General features: G+C 32.8%; 1 protein-coding gene across 1 annotated transcript; it reads right to left on the bottom strand.

The window, feature by feature from the left end:
- Nucleotides 1-145: 145 nt before the first annotated feature.
- LOC106110309 lies at nucleotides 146-10,841 on the bottom strand. Its single transcript, XM_013292076.1, has 2 exons — nucleotides 10,671-10,841; nucleotides 146-2,104 (listed from the first exon to the last, which is right to left on the bottom strand). The coding sequence occupies exons 1-2, from the start codon at nucleotides 10,707-10,709 to the stop codon at nucleotides 782-784; spliced, it is 1,362 nt and encodes a 453-aa protein (XP_013147530.1). The 5' UTR covers nucleotides 10,710-10,841; the 3' UTR covers nucleotides 146-781.
- Nucleotides 10,842-11,766: the final 925 nt, after the last annotated feature.

Genomic DNA, 11,766 nt, shown 5'->3' with positions numbered 1-11,766 from the left:
CACGAATTGCAGAAAAAAGGGCATCAAAGTAGTCAAATTTGCCTTCAAATATTTAACATATTTGGAGGCAAATTTGCAAACGGATTTCCTTATAATGATGGCCAAAAGATTTTTCAGGGTTTCTCGCATCTAATAAAACAAGAGCTTATTTTTTACAAATATTTAATCATATCTAAGTAGTTTCTAGGTTATTTATACAAATTATAAGTTTCATATTGCACGTAATTTTGGTAGCCATAAAGGGAAAGAAATGTAAGTTTTTACAAAAGATGTATTTTCATTCAATCTAATGTTTAGTTACAATGTGCATCTTTATTCCTTGGGTTGCAATTACTATGAAATTACTTATCAAAGAAATTTGCTTACATTTAGGCAGTCTTAATATTTAAATCTTCAAAATACGCTTTCTCAAGTTAGACGAAAAAACATTTTGTTTAAGTGTTTTATTTTAACACACATGACCACATTTGTATTGATGCAAGATGTATAACATATTGAAATCTGATTAGATATTTTTAGGACGATTATGCATACATTGTAAAAATATAAGTACAACTCAAGTCACGAAAGATCCTAAAACTGAAATACCTTGATTAGACGGAGATTATCTAGGTACACTAAATTAAATGCGAAATTAATTTACACCTGTCCTTTTTGTAATACTTGTCTCATATACTACCTTAATAAATAATTCTTAACAATCTTTAATTTAACAGTTTAATTATTTAATATCTACTTTTAGGTTTTAAAGTTATTATCCGATTTTGAAACTAATTTAATGTTAATCAACTATACTAAATGCATCATTAAGATTTTGCGGACTGAATGCTAAGTTACTATGTTTATAATTAACGTATGGAGACATCGTCGCTGATGATGCAACATCTGGGTCCACCGCACCGGGTGGAGCAAAGTTATCATCATCAACCATCATTCCTCGGGAGTTGTAGTTAGCGTAATATCTGCCTGGCGGCTCTGCATACCTCCCACCGACTATCACATCATCGTCTGCTTCATCTCTTATCAATGATGCCTTCACAGGCTTGCTCCTTCCTCTAAATCTCTCAGCTCTCTTCTGTTTCTTCCTTTTATTAAATACATCCATCTTCAAAGTTTTCTCAGAATTGTAAACATCAGAAAATATATTCTCGTCGTCATCAATACTTAGAGGTACCTGGTAATCAGGGCTTCGTACTTTTGGATGACTTTTCTCAGGCATTCCGAAGTTCTCGTCGAAATCGTTCAAGTAAATAGTATCAATGATTTTTGATTTATGATCTAAGTAATCCGGCTCATCCAAATCAATTGGATCGGATAACTTCTGTCGAGGTGGATTTGGAACTTTTGGCACAGCTTTTACTTGACTCGTATGAAAATCTGTTCCATAATTTCTTTTCGCATTTTTATTTATATCGTATTCAGGACCCCTTATTTGGTTCACCGGACGTTTCTCGGATGATGCGAAATTACCGTCAAAGTCATTAAAGAAAATGGGGTCCTTCTTTTTTGCTTTCTGCTCTAGATAATCATGCTCGTCGACATCGATCGAGTCTGAAAACTTTTGCCGAGCGAATTTCGGGCCGTCTGGTACGACTTTTATTTGACCTCTATAGACGTCTGATGGATCTCCGTAATTCATTTTATTTTTCTTTTCAAAGTAGTAATCGCTTGGTGGTTCTCCGAATCCTGCCGGTTTAGGAGTTAATGGGAAATCGGGACTTCTTTTAAGTAAACCATATAACGGTTTGAATTCTTGCGTCCTCGGGTTCGCGTAACGAATTTTTGGAGGGCGTTTGTAATGGCTCGGGGGGCTGTATTTTGGGTTAACGCTCTTTCTGTATTTCCTCATAACTTTTCTACTTGGTTTTGCAGACCGTTGTTTTGTTCGAGTCACTCCATATGCAGGTTTAGGACTTCTGTATTTGGGGTTTGAGACTCTTTTATAAATAAATTTGGGTCTATGTTTGAGAATGGGTCGGTAGGGAAAGTGGTCGATGACGAGAGGCGAGTCTCGTTTTACTATATGCTTTCGTAGTGGTTCATCGCTTAGTTCGTAGTCTTGACTGATGGAGTCTGCCTGCGTACAGCTGGTGGTTATCGTGACCTAGAAAAGGAATAACATACAATTGTAAGAGTTGTCTTGCGATGTTTTAGTACCCTTATAACATATTAGCTTTCGTCCGCGACTCTGTCTGCGTAGAATTACAAAAAAAATTAGTACTCTATGTATTCTTCTGGACTATCCTCTACATCTATGACAAATTTAATCCAGATCGGTTCAGCAGTTTAGGCTACAAACTCTAACAAATATCCATCCATCTATACTTTCGTATTTATAATATAAGAAAGCGTTTTGCGTATAATAATGTAAAGTTCGAGGAATCTTAATATTTATGCGAATTGGATATCAATCTCAAAGTTAAACTTAATTTCACTTAACTAAGTTTGATCGTTTATGTATAATTTGCATTAATTCATCGCAAACTTTCTCCATTGGTTATGGTAATGATCACGATGGGCTAAGTTCACGGAATACTTAACAAGTTGGTTAAAATACATGTTATTTACAGTTAAAACTTAATTTTATAACAAACATTTAGGTTTGTGAATACCATAATATGAAGAAGAAAGCTTCATATTTTTGTATTCATAGAATTCTAAAACTACTGCACAGATTTCGAAAATTATTTCACTACTAGCTTTCGCCCGCGACTCCGTCCACGTGGTATTATAAAAAACAAAACCAAATAGCCTATATGTTCTTCCAGACTACCCTCTACATCTATGCCAAATTTTATTGAGATCCATTCAGCAGTTTTGGCTACAAACTCTAACAAACATCCATCCATCCATCCAAACTTTCATATTTATAATATTAGTAAGATTAAGATTAAAAAGTTACATTGTCACTAAGTTATATAGGCCTCATTTTTACTAGATTAATATTTATTTTCATAGATTTTGTCAAAGCTTTAAGTCTACACACCTTCACATTTAACACAGTATTATTTAATTAAAATAAATCTATACTAAGCGACTGCTAAATCAACGATTAATTTTATGAAGAGGAAAAATTTGTATTTTTGTATGTATTGAAATAACTCAAAAATTATTTAACCGATTCCAAATATGTTTTCACCACTAAAAAGTGAAGTTATCACTGAGCAACATAGGCTATGTTTTTACTTTTTTAATTTCACGCGGGCAGTCGCGAGCAAGAGCTAGTCAACGATAAAATTACAGAATGCGAGATAATTTCAAATGAAATATGTCTATATATACAAATGTAACATTAGTATGAAAATATACATTTGTAGACTTTCTTGTCCTAACTGCATCAAATTACGAGGACTATCTTGTTACGCTGTTTTCTAAAGGTAATTTGTGGTCAGTGGTCAGAATCAAATCAAATCAGGGTTCATAGTTCGATTCTCTTTTTTTATATTATAATGTGGCAAACGAGCAAGTGGCCACCTGAAACCGCCGAAAAAACCGCCGTTTAATTTGTTACATAAAAAAACTAAATACGCATATCTTCAATCCATCCGTTGCAAAATCTAAACATAACTATGTGAACAACGAGACAATACAAAATACGTTATTTAAAATAACCGGTTGCAATAACCAGTTATTTAACAACAAACCGTTTTAACAGCTAGGGAAAAGTAGCCAAGATTATGGTGAAAGTTACAAAATATCTATTAAGGTCGTTGTGAGAGAATTTTAATCTTTTTGTTTTTCGTAGACTTATGCGGTTATAATTTATGGGACATAAGTCGCTTGTTACTGAACTTCAACTATGAAATCTTTCTAATCCAAATTTATGTAAATCGAAAATCGATACTAAAAGTTTCTCAATAAATTACTATCTAGTAGGTTCATAAATTGACCAATTTCACAATCATACAGTGACGACTTAATAAAGATTGCCATAAAAGGTGTGATTAATATCTTGTACATTTTTAAACTGACCAAATTCACAATCTATCGGTCACATTAACAGAATATTGGCAACTTAATGATTACCATAAAAGATGTGTTACTGTAACTAATTGGATATCATTATATTAATAATAGCAGTGTCCGTTTCAATCTGATCGCATCTAGAACTCTCACACTTTCGCTACTAGTTGGTTTTGTTAACAAACTGTGACGATGTTTTTTTTATGGAATGTAGGAATTTTATAGTGGGTTTTAATTATTTTTTTCTTAAACTATCAAGAATTTTATGTTAATTTAATACAATTTCATATATTTCATTTATTTCAAGAACGTCGGAGCCCGTGGTTTAAGTACTTCACTTGTAATTTACAGCCCTTGGGTTCGGATCCCGCTGTACTAATGTGATTTTCGAATTTTCATATGTACATAATTTACCCAAAGTTCATACGGTGAAGGTAAACATCGTGATGCAACCTGTACGTATCGGCAAAGAAATTCAAAGATATTTGTGAAGTGAACCAACCCGCAGTGGGCCAGCGTGGTTGACTATGGCCTAGTCACCCTGACTTAGGATAGGCTCCGAGCCCATCAGTGGGGACGTATAGTGAGCTGGCGATGATGAATACAATTTCTTTGTAATAATTCCAATTAACTTTGTTGGAATTATGACAATGACTTTCAGAAGGTTATATGCTTGATAAGGACCCTTAATAGCAATTAAAAAATACCCCCGGCAGACCATTCCACAACGCGGCACTTTAAACTACGAGTATCTGTCTCACGAGCACGACTGAACATTGTGTTGACGTGCGACATAGAAATGAAGAAATTTGATATCGTGTGAGGCTCTCGTTCATAGTTTCATTTTATCTTCCTGTTTATGCATTCTTAATGCCAATTGTTGGCGACAAAGTTGATCAATTTTATAAAACAAACACTAACTATATTATAAACGACTTCGCACGGGTCAAATGCTGATATGAAAATGTATTTACCTCACATTAAAACCTCTAAAACTATCAGTATTTCTGTAATATATGTGTGTTATGCATATAAACATGCCTCTTGCATCACTTTATCTTATAAGAAAACTGTAGTTTTAAAGATCAAAGCATACATATCAACTAGAACTGTATTTAATGTATTTGAATCCATAAGAATACTATAGATTACTAGCTTTCGCCGGCGGATCTGTCCGCGTTAAAAAAAAAAAAGTAAATACCCTATTTGTTCTTTCAGAATATCCTCTACATCTAAGTATAGCGAATTTCATAGAAATCCGTTCAGCCGTTTAGGCTACAAACTCTAACAAATAACCATCCATCTAAACTTTCGCATTTATAATATTAGTATGAAAGTATGATAAATAGGAAGGTGAAGAGTAAAGAAGGTTAGATAGATAACCTTCTCTTTCCTTTCTCCCCTGGCGTCGCCCAAATATCTATTAAATATTGTATAAATATTACGAAATGGTGAATGCATTAAGCGAGTTAAGAAAAATTTAACGGACAATCATTTTAATTGTTAATAGGCGTCAATAATAGGTGTAAATTTTAAAGAAAGTGTTGAAAAAGGTATAACTTAACCGTGGACTTCCACAGACAAAACAATTTTCTTAGCAAAAAAATTTTTTTAATAAATATTCACATAAAGGGTGTTATAAATTTTATTGTAATTTCTCACGGTTGTTATAGCAGGGAAAATAACTTGCCCCGTTGTCACAAGTGGCTACTTTATGATTCTATTCTATAGAAACACAGGCTATAAACAGCAAGTGTAATTTTTAAGTGACAATAATTTCTTGTTACCTATTCGTGTGACCTTCTTACGTGTGAAATTATTTAATAATAGCTGTTGCTTAGTAGTAAAATATAGACTTTTACTCAGTGACAGTATATTTTTTTATTGGTGCAAGAATTAAAATCAGTCCAGTAGTTTTTGAGTTATTATATTACATACAAAAATACAAATCTTTCCTCTTTATAATAATAGTAAAGACAGTAGACAAAAAATGTATCTTTATAGATATACTGTTTAGTTTTTAAAACAATAATTTAACTTGCATAGTATTATTATTTCTAAAATGATACAACGAATTTAAAATATTACTAACTAGCTTTCGATCGCGACTCCATCTGCGCTTATTTAAATAAAATTTAAGTAGCCTATGTGTTCTTTCACACTATGTTCTACATCTGTGCTAAATTTCAGCAATATTTGTTAAGCTATAATATTTTAATAAGTAGTAATAAACATCTATACTTTCGTATTTATATTAGTGCGAAGTATCGTAAATTGTAGAATTAAAAAACATCCTGTATCCGGGAATCTATACTATTATATTAAAGCGTAAACACACACTTCTTTGTTGCCTAAGATGTCAGCAATTACAGCATATTTTTGAATAATTATCTTTTTAATAATAAGCCTTACACTTACGTCACGCTTAAGGATATATATTTTCACGCTATTAAACTTAGGTGGTAAATATTGTGGATCAAAACCCTAATGTGGGAAAGAGACCTTAAGTTGCTGCCTACATCAAGGATGCAGTGTTGCCATGGTTTGTCACATGTCATGTCATTTTGACATTTGCAATTAAGAATTTGACAAATATAAACAACAAAATAAAGTTTTTATGATACAATGCGGTTGAAGCCGCACGGGAACAGCTAGTTACTAATAAAATGCTTTAATTAATTTTAAATATTCTTCGTTTTTAAATCAAAAATGCTTTCTTTTAACCATATATGTCAGATGTGAATCAGCGCGTAAATATTTATTGTAATTTTATACTAACAATATTAGATTACAACTGTGACGAACAGTGAAAGTTGTTTGATTGTAAAACAAAGTTTATAGCTATTTGATTTTAATTGTTATTTTTTTATGTTTGTGATAATTAAATTAAACCTATTTTGGTTTTTATTGCGTGGAATTAAAAGAATTTCGTTTTCTAAAATGTCACTAAATCAATATTCGTAATGGGAAAACGCAACACCTTACATCCAAAATACATATACATCGAAAGTGAATGTATGGATGGATGGATGTTTGATGTCAAATATCTCCAGAATGCAACAACAGATCTCCATGAAATTTTTCACAGATGTAGTAAATAATCTGGAAGAGCACATAGGCTAACCAACGTTTTATAAATTCTCCTCAGAAGTTGTCGCGGGCAGAAGCTAGCAAAATAATATAATGATCTTTGTTATAGTTTTAATAGTTTCATGGCACCGATAATCGCAATTTATATTTAAGATAAGGCGCTAAAATTTCCTTGAACTTTCACTGAAATGAAAATGATGTAGATTTTTATTAATATGACAGTAAAATTTTTTTTCATTTTTCGTTATAATTCGACTACAGATAGATTCTTCTTTTCCGTGGCATGAAACTTGGCAATACAAAACGGTAGTCATTTGTCTGCTCCTAACACTAATCACACTTCACACTAATATTATAAATGCGAAAGTTTAGATGGATGTTTGTTAGAGTTTGTAGCCTAAACGACTGAACGGATTTCGATAAAATTTGGTATAGATATAAAGTATAGTCTGAAAGACGACATAGGCTACTTACTAATGTTTTTTTTAATACCACGCGGACGGAGTCGCGGGCGTAAGCTAATGTAAACTAAACTCAAATTATACTTCACTGTTTATTCGATTTGTTTGTATAAATATTGTCTTGTTGAAAAAATAAACAATAAATAACAATTATCATTGGTTAGCGATGCATTGTGCTGCAAAGATGCAGGCCACTATGTCACTGTAAACAATTAACAACCAATATGTAAATAAAAATAGAATTTAATTCAATGTTGGAAAACAAGACTCTCTAGTTATACCGAGTTGAATTAAATACCAAAAAACTAGTAAATAAGAAACGAAAGCTAACAAGAATTTGACTTATAGAAATATAAATTCCATGCATTTTGACTCTACTACTCTACAAGTACAGACTAAGAAGAATAGAAGAAGAAGACCAGGAGCATAAATTTATCTCGCTAATAGCTCACTAGCGCCACCTATATAATGCAAAAAAGTGACAATATCTCTGCGTCCACCAAAGCAATATAAGAGCTCGGTGGCCTCCGTTGCTAGTGCCAAGTCTCCTGAGGGTGCCCTCGAGCTTAGTTACTTATAAACGAGGTTTAGGCTAAGCGCCATCTGCGCTCGGCCACCTCAAGCCCGGTGAATCTGTAAATGCCTCTTCAAGGCAAACAGTAACAATTCAGTCACAAAAAAAAACAAAATCTCAGTTCTACTGTCGGTACTTGACTGTGTTTTGTTTTAATTTATATGTGTTATGTAGGATTTTGCATAATATCGGATAGATTTGCGATAGCAGCGCCACTCACTGGCGCGCACTTTTAACTAAACTATCGCAGGACTGTTGGGCGATTGTCGATTGTTTCACAGCCAATTCTACTGTTTAGATGCACAGCTAAATAGAGTAGTGTGCGCACCTCCATATAAGCTCGTAGGAATAGCGAGACTATACAGTTCTGCGATTTTATAGTTAAATGTGTGAGCGTGCTTTTAGACTATAGTTTGGACTATTTTGATGTAATCATTTTAAATGTTTAAATCCGTCTATCGCAAATAGATATTCAAAAAATCAAATTTCCTTATATAAAATAAGATTTTTTTTTTCAGAATAACGGAGACCTGTTGACTAAAAAAATTGTAGCCTTTATTTGTAGATAAATAATTGTATTTTCAAATTATTTTGACTATAAGGCTATTCTATTTCTTGTTTATGTCTCTCCCTCAGATTGGGCCAAGGATATCTCTGTCTCAAGCGTAAATACAAACATACTCACAGTTATTATAATATTTTGTATAGATAAAAGTAAATTAATAACATATGTTATAATTCACATTGATAACATAAACATTGTCTATATATAGTCATAATAAATGTTTAGTTGATGTATTTTTATATATTTCTACAATAAAAATGAAAATTTTCCCACGGTAGCCAGTTACATGTTTTTTTTTGTTTTCTTAAATACCAATTGTTTTTAATTACATTTGTATTCAGTTTATAATAACAATTTTTCTATAATAATATGTAGTTTTGTAAATTTATGGTTCCTATGTAAACTGTCCTATGTTTAAAATAAAAATTTTGTAGAACAAAACTTTAAACATGACCATAAAATAGATAGCAAAAATGTACAATTCTTCTGTTATAACGTTACTAACATATTTACATAGAAATAAGTATGTATAAAGTTAAGACGAATACATACAGACGAATTAAGTGCCTCCTTCTTTTGGGAAATCGATCAAAAAGGAGTAAATCTAAAAGTTTTGACTTAGGGTAGTCTACGTAGGTGCCATTCTTAGCGTATAGACAAGGAATATGACAAAGTTCTATTCGAATTTTCTTTAATACAATCAATTTTTTAAGGGATGGATGTATGGATGTTTGACACAACAATTTAACAGAACAAGACAATGTTTCACACAAGTAGAATGTAGCCTGGAAAAATATAGTCTGGAAATATAGTGAAATACTAAATTATTTTTTCAAATCCCACCTAGACTTAGACGACATCTAGTTGTAAAATTCAATAACATTTTCTTATTTCCTTCCTCTTTTTATTTCCTTCACAAACACAAATCGTAGTTCAGTCATACTAATCATACTTTACTGTATTATAAAATTGAGAGTTTGGAAATATGGATATTTGTTATACATATCTTGGAAACGGCTAATAAAGTTTTTTTTTATTTACGTAGACAAAGTCGCAGGTTAATATATTAAACAATATTTTTAGTATTGTTGATCGAAGTCCGTAACGCGTCTTTAATAACAACTTTATGGGTATTACCTATGTCCCTTTACACGAAGAATTCTAAAATATTTTTAGACAGATAAAAGCAAAATTATGATATTATGACACCTAAACGTTCATCAACTTGCCCTTATCCCTTACGGAGGGTCAGCACAGTATATGCTGCTCCATACATCTCTATCAGCCGTCATATCTGAATCCACTCCTATCTTAAGCATGTCCTCTTTCACACAATCCATCCATACTTTCTTCGGTCTTCCTCTTCCTTTGTAGCCATTCACATTCATTCTTAGAACTTACAGGTTTATGTCCTGTCGTCTCGGCACCTAAACGTTCATAAAAGGTAAATATTTACCTAGGAGATGTACGTAGGGCTACGGTTTCCGCTACTACATGGCTAGCGCCTATTTTGCGTGGACAACACTTAAGAGACCTAAAATTTACACAATAAATTTAGGAATACACTCGTCCATCTCTTGCCTGTAACCAGTCTGAGGGTAGTTAAATAGGTAGTTTCCATTCCTTCAATTATTTAATACGAATCTTAGATATATCACTAGCTAGAGCTCATGACTTCATCCGATCGGAATTTAAAAAAAATCTGGTAATAAACATCGCCTTCAAGGTTTTACCCACGACGCGACGCGTGGAATTTAAAAAAAAACAAAAGCAAGTAGCCTATATGTTCTTCCAGACTATGCCCTATATGCCAAATCTCATTGAGATCCGTTCAGTAGTGTAGGCGGCAAAATATAACAAAGATCCATCTAAACTTTCCCATTTGTGATATTAATAAAATTAATAAGATGTTGTTAGCTTTCTAATGGTAAAAGAATTTTTGAAATCGAAATAGTTTTTGAGTTAGATACAAAACAAAATATTTCCTTTTTTAATATCAGTAAAAAAGTATACTTACAGTCAGAAAGGCGTAACACAATACATCGGAGAGCAGCATTTTAGCACATGTACACTTAAGTTGATAAATTAGAGAAACATCTGTATACACATATATAAAATCCTGTCATCTGTACAGCCAGACGTACAAACGACGCGAAAGCGGGCGACGCAGTGCGCGTGCGGGCCCACAGATGACTGTCCACCGATAGACTGTGACCGGACATCTAGAGTTGATATTACCACCTTTCTAAATATTATCACGTTGTTTGTAATAAAGAAAATCAATTAATAAATATTAATTTAATAAAAATCTTAACCAGTCTGCTTTTAGCCAGATTCTGGCAGACACGTCTAAGAAATTAATTCGGATTTTTTTTTATCATATAGCATAATCAACTTACCCTTATAAATTATTTTAAAAAAATCTTGCCCTTTTCCCTACGGAGGGTCGGCACTGTAAGTGCTGCTCGTCCATACAATTCTATCAGCCGTCATATCTGAATCCACTCCCTTCTTAAGCAAGTCCTCTTTCACACAATCCATCCATAATTTCTTCGGTCTTCCTCTACCTTTGGAGCCACCCTTAATAGCATATAGCAAATAGCAAAAGTAAAAATTCCGATAGTTTTATGTTTAGTTATTTTTACTATTTTACCGCGATGAGCAAACGAATTTTATAGGCAGTAACATTGTGAAATCCAGCACATGATTTACGAATTTACGAAAAGATATGTGTGAAGTTAACCCGCACTAGGCCAGCGTTTAAATACATAGATGCCTTTATTCTCCAAGCTATTTTTTTACATAAATTTAAAAGTAAAAAAAATTAAAACAATATAAGTAATATTCAGCTTTCAGTTGTTTTGTCAGGTTGTTCGTAGACATACCCCCCCCCCCCCTAGATTCTTTTACAATACCCTGTCCCTAGCTAATCTTCTCCATCTCTTTGGTAAGTTATCTTCCCGTGTCTTTATTTGACGTCCTGTCTTTACTATCCCTAGGGTACCATTTCTTCTTTGTCCATTTGTTCTTGGTTCTTCGATTGAAATGTGCAAAATTCAAGTAATTTGAGGCGGTTAATACAACTCTTAAATTATATGTCGTGTTCATAGAAG

The sequence above is a fragment of the Papilio polytes genome, unplaced genomic scaffold (genome assembly GCF_000836215.1).
Source record: "Papilio polytes unplaced genomic scaffold, Ppol_1.0 DF820678.1, whole genome shotgun sequence".
In the NCBI taxonomy this organism is placed as follows: domain Eukaryota; kingdom Metazoa; phylum Arthropoda; class Insecta; order Lepidoptera; family Papilionidae; genus Papilio; species Papilio polytes.
This window is presented reverse-complemented; position numbering and strand designations above follow the sequence as displayed.